General features: G+C 36.8%; 2 protein-coding genes across 2 annotated transcripts; one reads left to right on the plus strand and one right to left on the minus strand.

Moving 5' to 3' along the window:
- Positions 1-3,988: 3,988 nt before the first annotated feature.
- On the minus strand, positions 3,989-5,452 carry VFPPC_02126 (C6 zinc finger domain-containing protein; the record flags this gene model as incomplete). Its single annotated transcript, XM_018281829.1, has 3 exons — positions 3,989-4,726; positions 4,781-4,939; positions 5,030-5,452. The coding sequence occupies 3 exons, from the start codon at positions 5,450-5,452 to the stop codon at positions 3,989-3,991; spliced, it is 1,320 nt and encodes a 439-aa protein (XP_018138920.1).
- Positions 5,453-6,195: 743 nt separating this feature from the next.
- VFPPC_02128 (short-chain dehydrogenase) lies at positions 6,196-7,188 on the plus strand (the record flags this gene model as incomplete). Its single annotated transcript, XM_018281830.1, has 1 exon — positions 6,196-7,188. The coding sequence occupies one exon, from the start codon at positions 6,196-6,198 to the stop codon at positions 7,186-7,188; it is 993 nt and encodes a 330-aa protein (XP_018138921.1).
- Between the last annotated feature and the right edge of the window lie 5,337 nt (positions 7,189-12,525).

Here is a 12,525-nt window from a genome sequence, read left to right on the forward strand (position 1 = left end):
TAGAAGGAGTATTTTAAGGGTTTAGCAAATAACTCTACTACTCTTATTCTCTCTAGTACTTATTATATATATTTAGTATAATCTTTCCTAGTCTTAGAAAAGATAAGAATATTATCTAGATATACTATATAAATAGTATTAACTAGCTCTCTTAGAGCCTAATAGATATAGCTTTAGAAGGTAGCTAGAGCATTAGTTAACCTAAAGGGTATTACTAGATATTTATAATAGCTATAGTAAGTCCTAAAAGTAGTCTTCTACTTATCCCCTTTCTTAATGTGGATATAATAGTAGGCATCTTTAATATTAATCTTAGAGAAGAATTTAGCTCCTTAGCACCTATCTAGGATCTCTAAAATTAGGGGTAATATATAGTAATTCTTTTCTGTTATCTTATTAAGTCCCCTATAGTTAATATATAGTTAGAGTATTTTATCTTTCTTTGGCATAAATAGGATTAGGGCTCCTACTAGGCTCTTAGATAGTCTTATCCGTCCCTTCGCTAGGTTATCCTCAAGGTATTACTGTAATTCTATTAGCTCTCCCTAAGAGAGAGGGTAGATAGGACTATATAGTAGCGTTATGCCAGATATTAGGTTAATATTATGATTAGATTTCTTGTGAGAGAGCAGAATGCTTGCTTGTGTATCTATAAATACGTTTGTAAATGCTCTTAGCTCTGCTAGGATATCCCCTAGATTTCCTAGCCCTTTTGCTAGGTCCTTATCCTCTATAGGTAATAAATCCTCGCTTAGGATCGCAGATATAGAGTACATAAAAGCTATATCTTAAGCTTTCCTAGCAAATTGCCGGGCATTAAGTAGCTTAAAACGGTCTCTATAAGTCTTATACTACTATTCTTAGCTGTGTGTAAATAGGTATATCCTATAAGCAGCTAGTATGTATATCCCAATTAGTAGGGGACTTTCCTAGGGATTTAGGTCTCTATTAATAGTAATATATAGTATAGAGAACTGCTTCTCCTGCCCCTATAAGTCTATTACAGTAAGAGGGACTTTATACACGCTATACTAGGGAACTATAAGGTTACTAATTGCGTGTATAGTAGGGGCAGTTATAGTTACCTTAGGGAGTTAGTATTCTTTTGTAAATTAGATGCTTATAAGGTCTATAGCAGTATAGCTATTAAGATTTATATACATATTAATAGCTTTTTAGCTGTATATAATTACCTAGCTCTTAAAGTAGTACCCTATAGGTACTTCTTCCTATGTAGCAGAAGTAAGAGTAGCTACTTTTACCTCTAGCTATTTTCTAGGGCGTTTTGCGTGTGTTTAAGCGGCTTATTACAAGCTAGGCATAGATATCTCTTGCTTTTATAGTTATAGCACTAGGGTTTCTAAGGTAGCCTAATATTATTTAGGCTAGATAGTTAGTATCTCCCTATTATAGTTAAGAGAAATAGCAGCTATTTTCCTAGCAAGTTCTTGCGCTATTATTTGCTTGCCTTATAGCTTTATCCCTTATTAAGGCTCTCTTCTTATTTCTATTTCCCCTTTCTAGGCATTATATCCTAGAATTACTAGGCTAGCTATACTACTTTCTCTTAGGTTATCCCTATTATAGAGGCATATAGATTAATATAGTCTTATAGCTTTAAGTAGAGTTTTATAAAGAAGGTAAGAGCTCTAGCCTTCTTACTAGGTCTTTCTAGGTATTTCTCTAGCAAATTAAGGTAGATGCTAAAGTCTATTAGGCTTTACCCCTCTAGCTGCTAAGCCTTTTTAAGCTATATAGCTATCTAAGCCTCCTAGTTTATAGCATCCTTTAGTAGGGTAAGAGTTTATACTTAGAATTCTTTCTAGTTATTCTTAAGGTCTTCCCTCTTACTACCTAGTTATTTATTAAGGTATTAGTTCTATCTTGCTCTACATATAGAGGTTATATAGTCTAGCGCAAAGAGGATCTTCTAATAATTATAGTAATACTTACGCTTTACTCTATTAAAGGCATAGGTTAGATTATTTATCTAGATCTTATGCTTTTATAGATTAGTTAGATAGGAGAGAGCTATAATATTCTTAACCTTAATCTCTTAGCTGCTACTACCTAAGAAGTCCTAGGAGTCTTAGTAGTATCTTGCAAGAGTATTGCTAGAGAAATATCCACTTATACAGTTTATAAGCTAAAGTAGCTAATCTTTCTTTTCTTATAGTTTCTATAGCTCTTCTAGCTGTATAATTTAGGCGCATATAGCTGCCTATTTAACCTTAATTAGAAGGGGAACCTCTATCTCTTAAATAGGAGCTATAGCATTTACTATACTTAAGATTAGCTAGGGATTTGCCGTGGGTATAGGAGTATTTTGCGTGCTTTTAGTCCCTATATTACTTCTAGGTAGCTTAAAGAGAAGCTTTAGAATTATAATAAGCACTATAATAGTAGTAGATAAAGCTAGATAGCAGTAATAGGGTATATTATATTTAAGACTAAAGCTTGCTCCCATATGTGTATGTGTAAAGCGCTGGTAATATGCAAGCGAAGGGGCAGTAACACGCGGCAGGAAGCAGGGTATCGCTCGTGCGCGCGTGCACCTTATAATAGCCCTCTTAAAACCTAAGAACTAGCAACTTTAAGAGGCAAATATACTATTAAGTAAGCAGTATAGAGCTAGAAAAATATAATTATATTAAGGTAGTAGCATAACTATTACTAAGAGATAAGCTCTTTAGGATTAAAATAATATAGAAGAGCAGATTTAGCAAGAAGATTGCAGGATAAAAGATTAAAAGCTAAGGGTTAAGACTAAGGCTTAATAATATAGTGTATATAGTAACACTAGCTATAATGCGCAAACTTATTAGATTAATAAAGAAATATCTAATAAAGAGAATAGCAGTAAAGATTAATTAATTTCTTATGTTATACTTGTATTTTTTGTATGAGTTTTGCCGAAAGGTAATCTGGGATGGCTAGCTCGCTATATTGGCTAGGTCGCTATGCATTCACGTTAGCAAACTATATAATGGTTTATTCACGGCAACGCTAATTACGAAAGACGGGCCAATGCGTTGGGAAATCACTGATCATAGGCAGCAGCGCGCTGAAAATAGTGGCACATGGAGAGAACTTGTAGACTGCCTTACGTGTGGCACTTCTGCCACAGCTTCTCTGTTTCATCTACCATCCAACTGCCCAATTTATCCTTTTTAAACGTATTTACATTAGCATGATCCTGAAAACTGCATGAGTTGACTTACTAGCAATCTGGCAAGAGTCGAGAACCCGCCCATAGCTCTCCTTGCCAGCGGTGGCCCCGAACAGAACCGGTCGACTGCCCTCCTCGGCTGTCCGCCCATATAACGCATCCTGCTGGAGTATTTGCTCTCGGACTATGGATGGTGTATTAGGGCTGATGTCCGTCTTGCAAACCCCAGGGCATACCAGGTTTAGCACCACTCCGGTGCAATCCATGGTTACTATGGTAGCTACATAGCGGACCACCATTATCTGTAGTTACCAGCTTTGTCAAAGTATATTAATAGTTTAGGGTTTCGTTGGATAGCTGCATATGCTAGAATTAATTGCTGCTCTTTGTTTGAGGTTGACACGTTTTTTTGGAGAGCAATTTAAGTTTATAGTAAGAAGGTGCAAGATTCTGGTTTTGTGTCCACTCGCATATGGATCACGATATATTGAAGCTGGTTACAATATTTCCTTGATTGTCTTGCAATCCGTTGGGTCAATTGTGTAACGGTCTAAGCAAGTAAGTTGTTTGGCTGGGTGGTTGCAACGAATATCTAAAGAAAAGGAGAGCTCAAGAGCTAGGGAGGTCTGTGATAGCATCGCTTGTCACTGGTCAGTAGGTCCCTGTCCAGAAGGGCAGAAGCCGAGAGCAGAAGCTGAGCCAGTTTCGGGTTTAGCCCGTTGGATTATAACCATAGAGCCTTCAGGGGTTAATTCCGTCCCCATCATCAGCCTTATAATAAACACTGCCTCAGTATCCAACGTTTTAAGCCGAATTTCTCTACCTTTTGGGCAGGACAACGTGTACAGACTTTGCCATTTTGACCGACCAAGTTGCCATGCCGAATCCTGTTGTCTCGCCCATATATCGAAGTTTATCTTCAATCCATACCCTCTTCTCCTCCTCGACCAGTGGAGAGAACAGTAGAATCACCATGGGCCAGAACGTGCAATAAACTCGGTAGCCCATACCTTTGCTGTTGTCTTCGACGTCGCAGTTGTTACCAAGACCGAGTATACCGCAAATGCTTTCGCATATCTCGTCTAGGATAGAGATACAATTTGATGGGACCATCGGATAAGCGTTCTTACAGTCAGTTCCATCTAGTTCGTCTTTTACAAACGCGATGAGGCCCAGAATAAGCTCAATTGTATGATACCTGACGACTTGATATAGATTTCTTGCTATAGCTTCAGTTGTTTTGGTAGAAATTTCAAGCATGTTATTGAATGCGGTCGATCGTTGATATGAAGGTAAAGTTGAATTTGCGGCCCTGATGTTGGCGGCCACATTCTTGAGGTCTTCGCTAATACTAATCCCGTCTTCGATAAGCTGTAGCACATCCTCGCTAGGAGGACGGTCGACCCTCAGGAAGACTCGAGTGCGAGCTCGCCTCTTGAAATCGACAGCTCTGGCAAGTATAGGTTCTAGCGGTTGATTTGCCCATGGATTCGAAAAGCTCTCCAGGGCTGACCACTTGGCGTCGCAGGGCTCGTAATTAACAAACATACTCATTAACTAAAAGATGATTAGTCCAATATCTTGGACACATAGCTTGGAAACTGCTCATACGGCAATATGACAGAAAAATACAAACACTCCTCGATCTAATTCAGAATCTTGCGCATGCTTAGCTCGCCATTGAAGCAAAGCCAATACGCCGTGGAAGTGGATCTGACATTGCAAGTTCGGATCCGTTGAAACGGCTGTGATAGCCTCTGCGACAATTATCTATATGTTTTCAGCATAAGGAACCTTCGTAACGAGGATCGAAGCCTATACCCTAAAATCACACTGATAAGGGCGATTAAAATGTCTTACCTCATAGAGTGAAAGTAGAAATAGAGCTATCAGTATCGAATCGTCTCCTACCCGCCTTGGATCATCAAGCGTGGCTTTAAGCGTGACTATTGCTGTGCCATAGTGTCTCCTGGCTCGGACCATTAATGGAGACTGACGCAATTGGTTGGCCGAGCTAGCTAACGTCACTGCCTGTAGCGCCTCTAAGAAACATGTTGAGGAGCCGTCGGTGTTAAAGCTAGGGAGAGTGTTGAAGACAGCTATACCAGAATCCATAATATAGTCTTGATAGAAACGATTCCAACTGTGCACCTCAGGAGCAATGTACACTATTGGAGGAATGCTAGTTACCATTTGTGATGTCTCTTCTCTTCTCTTTGCCTTAGCTTTCTTAACTCGCATCCGCACACTATTTTCGGCATAATTGTTCTGCATGCGAAGCATGACCTCCCAAGCTGGATAGCCAGGGCATGTCCACCCACTTTCAGTGCAGCGGCGACACTGTGGCTCTTGCAAGTCACACTAAAAAGATGTGAGCACAATGTCTGCTGGAAGGACTGTGTCGCAATCTGGGAGCCGGGGGAGGAGAGAGGAGGGGGAAGGGAAGTACTTTAACACGGCGATGTCGACATGCAAAACAGCATTTTGATCGCTTTCCCACGTTAACCATTATTTAGGGAGCCCCTTCGCTGGGTTCTCATACCCGTGTTGCGGACTTGTTTTGTCGGATGACATCCACGGAGTTGCAGGAGAGGAGCTAAGAATTGCGAAGTTTGTAGCCGAGGAATTTTTGATGTTAACTCTCGGTCAGTCAAGCTAACTCCTATTAGAATAGCGTAGTTGGCTGGCTACCCAAACTAAACCTTTTTGGGGCGAAAGTGCGAACCGACAAGGCTACATATCCATTGTTCGCAATAGCTTCAATGAAAGTCTCGTGGAAGCCGGCTAGTCCGGCGTTGACACGGCCAACTGTGGAGCCCAGCCACTGGTGGGCCATATCGCGACTGATCTCGGAGGACTCGAACTTCCATGACGCCGCGTGCATGGCATGGTCATGGAATATAAGAGAGGGGTTCTGCCATCCGTCCGCTTACAAGCTAGTTATCGCATCCATCTTCAGCAACGATAATCCAAACCGATTCGTTAAATAACGCAGCCGTTGAAACCGATCCTATACTTCACCAGCCATGGCGCCCAACTTCGACTACACCACCAAGGCCAGCGAGCTCGTGGCTTGGTACGCCCCTTTCATTACTGGCAAGGTCATTCTCGTTACCGGAGTCTCTACCGGAGGTCTCGGCGAGAGATATGTCAAACAGGTCGCTGCAGCCAAGCCTAGCCTCTTCATCCTGACAGGTCGTTCCATCTCGAAATTGGAAGCCGTCAAGGCAGATCTCAACGCCGTGCTTCCTGAAATCAAGGTCAAGATCGTCTCTATGGACCTTCTCTCATTCGCTGATGTCAGGAAGGCCGCCGCTACGGTGAATTCCTGGGACGATGTTCCTCACATTGATATCTTGGTCAATAATGCAGGCATTATGGCGGTGCCATATAGCAAGTCCGAGGATGGGTTCGAAAGCCAGTTCCAGACAAATCATCTCAGTCACTTCCTCTTCACCAATCTCCTTATCGAGAAGGTCCTTGCCTCTACGGCTCCGCGCATTGTCACAGTCTCTAGTAACGTGCATCGCGTCGGCAACATCCGATGGGAGGATTACAATTTCGGGGACGGGCAGCGCTACCAGAGATGGTTGTCGTACGGCCAGTCTAAGACGGGCAATGCTCTAATGGGTCTCTCACTCGCCGAGAAACTCGGTTCCCGGGGCCTTCTCTCCTTTCCTATGTGTCCCGGCACCAGCTACACGAACCTGTCGGCGCACGGAGCCGCTGACTTCGCCGCTTTCGCCGCCGACCTTACCGATATGGACAACATCTATGGTAATAAGTGGGGTTGCGGCATGGGCGAACTCCAATTCAAGGACCCGGACCAGGGAGTTGCCACCCATGTCTTTGCGTCGTTCGACACCAGCATCGCGGGTCAGAACGGTGCCTTTGTGACTGATTGCCATATTGCGGACCAGGCTAAGGAGGAAGTCTACTCCTGGGCGACAAGCAAGGTCGATGCCGAGAGGTTGTGGAAGCTCAGCGAGAAGCTTGTCGGCCAGGAATTCAAGTATTAAGTAGACAAAACAGCTGAGTGGGCGTTTGCGTGTTGCAAGCGTAATATACGTAGTTTTTGTTCTTTGTAGTCCCTCCCTGTAGCTCACAATATACATTGGATTGCAGGACGTGTGCGACGTTAGATGTTGCATGGGGTAAAGACACGAAGAGCCTTACACTTTAATTACGATTGCCCAAGCATGTTAAATGCCTATACGCTTTAGGACGATTCGCAGAGACTGGAACACTACGTAGCGCATAGACGCCATGTCGCTTAACAAGCATCTACTTAGCGTGCCAACAAGAAAAGATATGTTTCTGAAGCCTTCTCGGTGGACAAGCTATAGCGGCTCTCGTACACTCTTTAAGACAGTCTCTATTTGGACGCACCTAAATCTCTATCCGGACGCACCCCCCCCCTACATTTAGCTACAGTGTAGCTACTAAGCCTCTAACATTATAACTAGAGCATTTAACAATAAATATTATAGCTCTAGCTATTAGTAAAGTAAGTTTATAAAGAATTCCTAATGTAAAGAGAAAAGATCTAATATAACTCTAAAATTGCTTACTTTTAGGTTTTAATCTATTTTAGACTCTTTAATACTTTATTTAAGGATTAAATTATAGATTATAGAATATTAAATCTAGAGAGATATAAAAGCCTAATATATATTATTGCATTATATTCTAATTAATAAAAGATTTAAAACTAAAATAGTAGATTAAAGCTATATATATATATTTTCTTTTCCTTTAGGAATCTATTCTCTTAACTTTTTAACCTTTCTTTTATTTAAGCTTCTACCCCCTTATGATTTCTTTTTCTAGCTATATTTTCTCTTATAATTACTAACGTAGGTGCATAGTGAGCTGGCCAGCATAGTAAGCTGGCCAGCATAGTGAGCTGGCTACCTAACCGCCCAAATAGAACTACCCTCCTATATCTCTTAATTTCTCCACCAAAAAATATAGAAACTTTAAATTAAGAACGGTAGATGCTCTTAGCTATTAAAGCTATAGAGAAAACCCTAAATCTAAGCATCTAAGAAGCTGTAAAGATCTATATAGTACCTTATAGTACGCTTAGTACTTGCATTAAGGGAATTACTCTACAGCGCAATACTATGCCTCCCTGCTAGAAACTTATAAAACTTAAGGAGTCTATAATTATAGAGTATATTATTAACCTAGATGCGCAATCTTTTCCTTCTTAGCTTACTAGTATATAAGATATGGCAAATTAACTGCTAGCTAAATATAACGTGCCTCCTGTGGGACTATAATAGGCTTTAAACTTTATTAAGCGCTAACTATAGCTTTCTATGCGTTTTACGCATAGATATAACTATTAGAGAGCCTTATATAAAGATCTAAAGATAATTAAGCCTTAGTTTAAGCTTATATATAATACTATCACAAAATATAGTATATAGGATAAGGATTTCTATAACTTTAATAAGACTAGCTTTATAATAGGTATAATCTTAATTACTATAGTTATTATAAGCTTAGATAGATATAGCAAACTAACTTTAGCTTAACTAGGTAATAGAAAATAGGTTTTAGTACTCTAGTCTATTAATTCTAGAGGTAAAGCTATCCTGCTATTTATTATAGCTATAGAGCAGTTTTACCTTAGAAACTAGTATAAAGATAGCGCGCTACTAAAGGATTAGGTTATCTCTATAACTTATAATAGCTAGACTATAAATAAGAAAGCTATAGATTAGATCTAGCACTTTAAAAAGCATATTAAACCTAAAAGTTATAGTATATATTAACTTCTTATTCTAGATAGATATAAAAGTTACTACTTAACTAAATTTAAGGTATTCTATAAAGACTATAAGATTATTATGCTTTATATACTATCTTATTTATCCTATATTCTTTAGCTATTAGATATTAGCTATTTTAGGCTGCTAAAGAAAGCATATAGCAAAGAAATTAAAGGACTTATAAGAGTATATATTATATATATTATATAAGCTAACTTCTTTCCTACATTTTATACTGCCTTTAAAGCTATAATAACTAAAGAAAATATCTAAAGCGCTTTTAGAGGCATAGGACTTATTCTATTTAATTAAAATAGTGTCTTATTATGTCTAGATATAAGGCTATAGACTCTAATACTAGTTAAGGCTGCACTTAAGCTACTAAACCTATAGGTTCTAAAGACCCTAAATAATCTAACTAAGGCAACTTTATAGACTAATTATATTAAAAGATAAATTAGTTACTATTAGGAAAGCTTACTAATATTAATTTTAGACGCTATAGATTAATTTATAAAGAGTATATACAGAATAATACACAAGATAGCCCTCTTAAAGGCTAAGATTAACTAGCTTTAAGAGGTAAATATACTACTAAGCAGGCAGTATAGAGCTAAAAAAATATATTTATATTAAGGCAGTAGCATAACTATTACTAAGGGATAAGCTCTTTAGGACTAGAATAATATAGAAGAGTAGATATAGCAAGAAGATTATAAAACTAGAGGTTATAAGCCTTAGAATAAGATAAAGGGATAGCAATATAGTATGTATAGTAAGACTAGTTATAATGCGCATATATATTAGACTAATATGGAAATATCTAATAAAGAGGATAGCAGTAAAGATTAAATTAATTTTATATATTATGGTTATTCTTTTGTAAAATATCTGCAAGAAGGTGTAGTTAGGTAGCTAGCTTACTATGCTAGCTAGCTTACTATACACCTACGTTAATATAATATATTATTAATTATAAGTCTAGTTATAGAGTTAATAGAGAGTTACTTATTAACTAGTATAGATCACTTAAAAATTATTTAAGGGTAGTATATAGATATACTATTCTGTTGCTTCCACCGCCGTCTTTGGCGGTGGAGCCAGTAGCCTGCGAATAGCTTTAAATAGTAGCTAAAACAGACCTCACGTGAGCAGGCTTTAACACTAACACAGGCGTACGTTATCTATAGCTAGATAAATTTAACAAGCATTAATTAACTAGTTACGAGTACCCCAAACCGCGTGATAATTATCACCCGAATAGAAGCCTTGCGCTTCCAACATATTCTATACTTCTCTTAATAGTATATATATAAAGAGAATAAAAGATAAGATATAATGCTCTTAAAGACTATCTATTAGAATTTAGTATTACTAACTATAATATACTCTCTAGGCTTTACTAAATCTAGTAAAATACTATCTATTAATTTAGTAGATAACGTGATCCACAAGCGAGTGCCACACACAAGTGAGTGCCACACTTAGAAATTCTATGTAAAATACACTTTTAGATATCCTTGCAAGAAATCGCATTTATGAATAAAATTAGCTATAATTTTAATATAAGGTATTTAACTACTATATAAACTAAAATCTAGATTTTCTAGTGCATAGGGTAGCTAGTTATCTAGAAGTTAGAAAATTTAGACTTTACACTGTGTAACTTCTAGTTTCTCTATATAATTATATATAATTCTAACCCTAAAGTTAGATACTAGTTTAAATATATAGTAAATAGTAGTATATTAAAAATATAGCTATTTTTACTTAATTTTAGCGGTTTTTACAAGGATGTTATAATTATCCTTTAGGCGTAAGTGCGAGTGTAGCTGTCACGATAAATAGGATTTAACAGCGTCTGCAGGCGCTAAGCCTTAAATAGAGCTAGCCTAACCACCTGATAGCTGGCCAGCCACCTAAAATATATAGATAATAGCTAGGAAAGCTATTTAGATTACTATAAAAAGTTATAGATAACCCTTACTAGATAGAAGAGATTAAGAATTATAATCCACATCTATATTATCTATAACTATACTTTTGTGATAGTTATAAGCCTAGTTTACACCTATCTTTCTACTGTAAATTACTTAACTATATAAATGCTACTATAGATTAACTAGAAGGTTCTTCCCAGTTAAGCCTATAAGGCCTAGCTAACTAGAAATAGTAGATATTAATTATTAAGAAACTAGCTATAATTAAGAGTATCTAGTACAGCTTAGACCTAGATATAGCTAGCAGGAAGGAAATTAAGAAGCTAAATAAGCTATAGCCTAGCAATATAGAAGCTAGAGTAGTAAGTCTTACTAACCTAGATAATAGTTAATTTAAGAGGCTTAATTTCCTTACTACTAAGTATTATATAGAACTATAAAGCTATATATGCTACTAAAAGGCTCTAGTAAGCATCTAATAATATATTATATTAATAGTAGGTAACTACTATAATGTAATTGCTCTAGAGACTAATATTATAAAGTAGCTATTACTGCTTAAAGCCTATCTTAAACCTACTTCTTAGAAATAAGAAAAAGAAGTCCTAGTAAGGTATAAGCTAGTACTTAAAGCACTAAACTATATAAAAATTAAAACCTAGGTTACTAGTTAGCAGAAAGTCCTAATAGAAGCTAAGTAGCTAGATCTGCCTAATACAAAAAACTTATGCCTAATACTTAACTTTCTTACTTTAGTAGCTTTAATTAATCCTGCGTTTTTAGATTACTAGAATAATAGGATTAGGAATAAAGCAAATGCTGCTAAGAAAGGCTAGTAGAAGAAGATTCCTAATAGCATTAAGATTAGTAACCTATTTAAATATAACTATTATAGTTAGAAGGTTACTGCTAGTAAGAGCGTATTTATAGCAATATTCTAATAAGAGAAAAGCCTATAAACTCTATTAACTAAAGAAGCTATAGAGAATAAAGAAGAAAAAGCTAAAAAGAAATCCTAATATTAATGCATCTATAGCCTATACTACTAATATATAAAGTATTAGTATTTAGTTAAAGAGGTAAGACTAGCTAATTAGAAACCTAATATAGCTATTAAAGCTAAGGTTTAATAAAAGCTATAAGACCTAGCTACTAAGGAAAAAGTTAACTAGATATTATAATAAGCAGCTAGTTAATAACCTAGTTAGTCTAAAAGTTAGGATGTTAGAGGTATAGCCTTTACAGGCTAATATAGTGCTATTAATTAACTAGATTAAAAGGATTAAATAGATCTAATAGAGCTAGTAGCATTATTAATCTAAGCAAGTTAAGAAAAGATCTATCCCCTTAGAGACTCTTTTATATTAGATTCTAGATTAGATATATATATCTATAATAACCTTAATAGGTTAGTTAACTATTAGCCTAATAAGCAGATAGAAGTTACTTTTACTAGTAATAGTAGCCTTAAAATTAAAGGCTATAGAAAGGTCTATCTATAAATTTAAGAAGGACTATTTCTATTATAGAAGGTTATATACATTCTAACCTTCTATATAAATATAGTATCTCTAAACCTCTTTCTTAAAAAGGGATATAATTAGAACCTAGCAATAGGAGCTATAACAAAGAACAC

The sequence above is a fragment of the Pochonia chlamydosporia genome, chromosome 1, assembly GCF_001653235.2.
Source record: "Pochonia chlamydosporia 170 chromosome 1, whole genome shotgun sequence".
Lineage (NCBI taxonomy): Eukaryota > Fungi > Ascomycota > Sordariomycetes > Hypocreales > Clavicipitaceae > Pochonia > Pochonia chlamydosporia.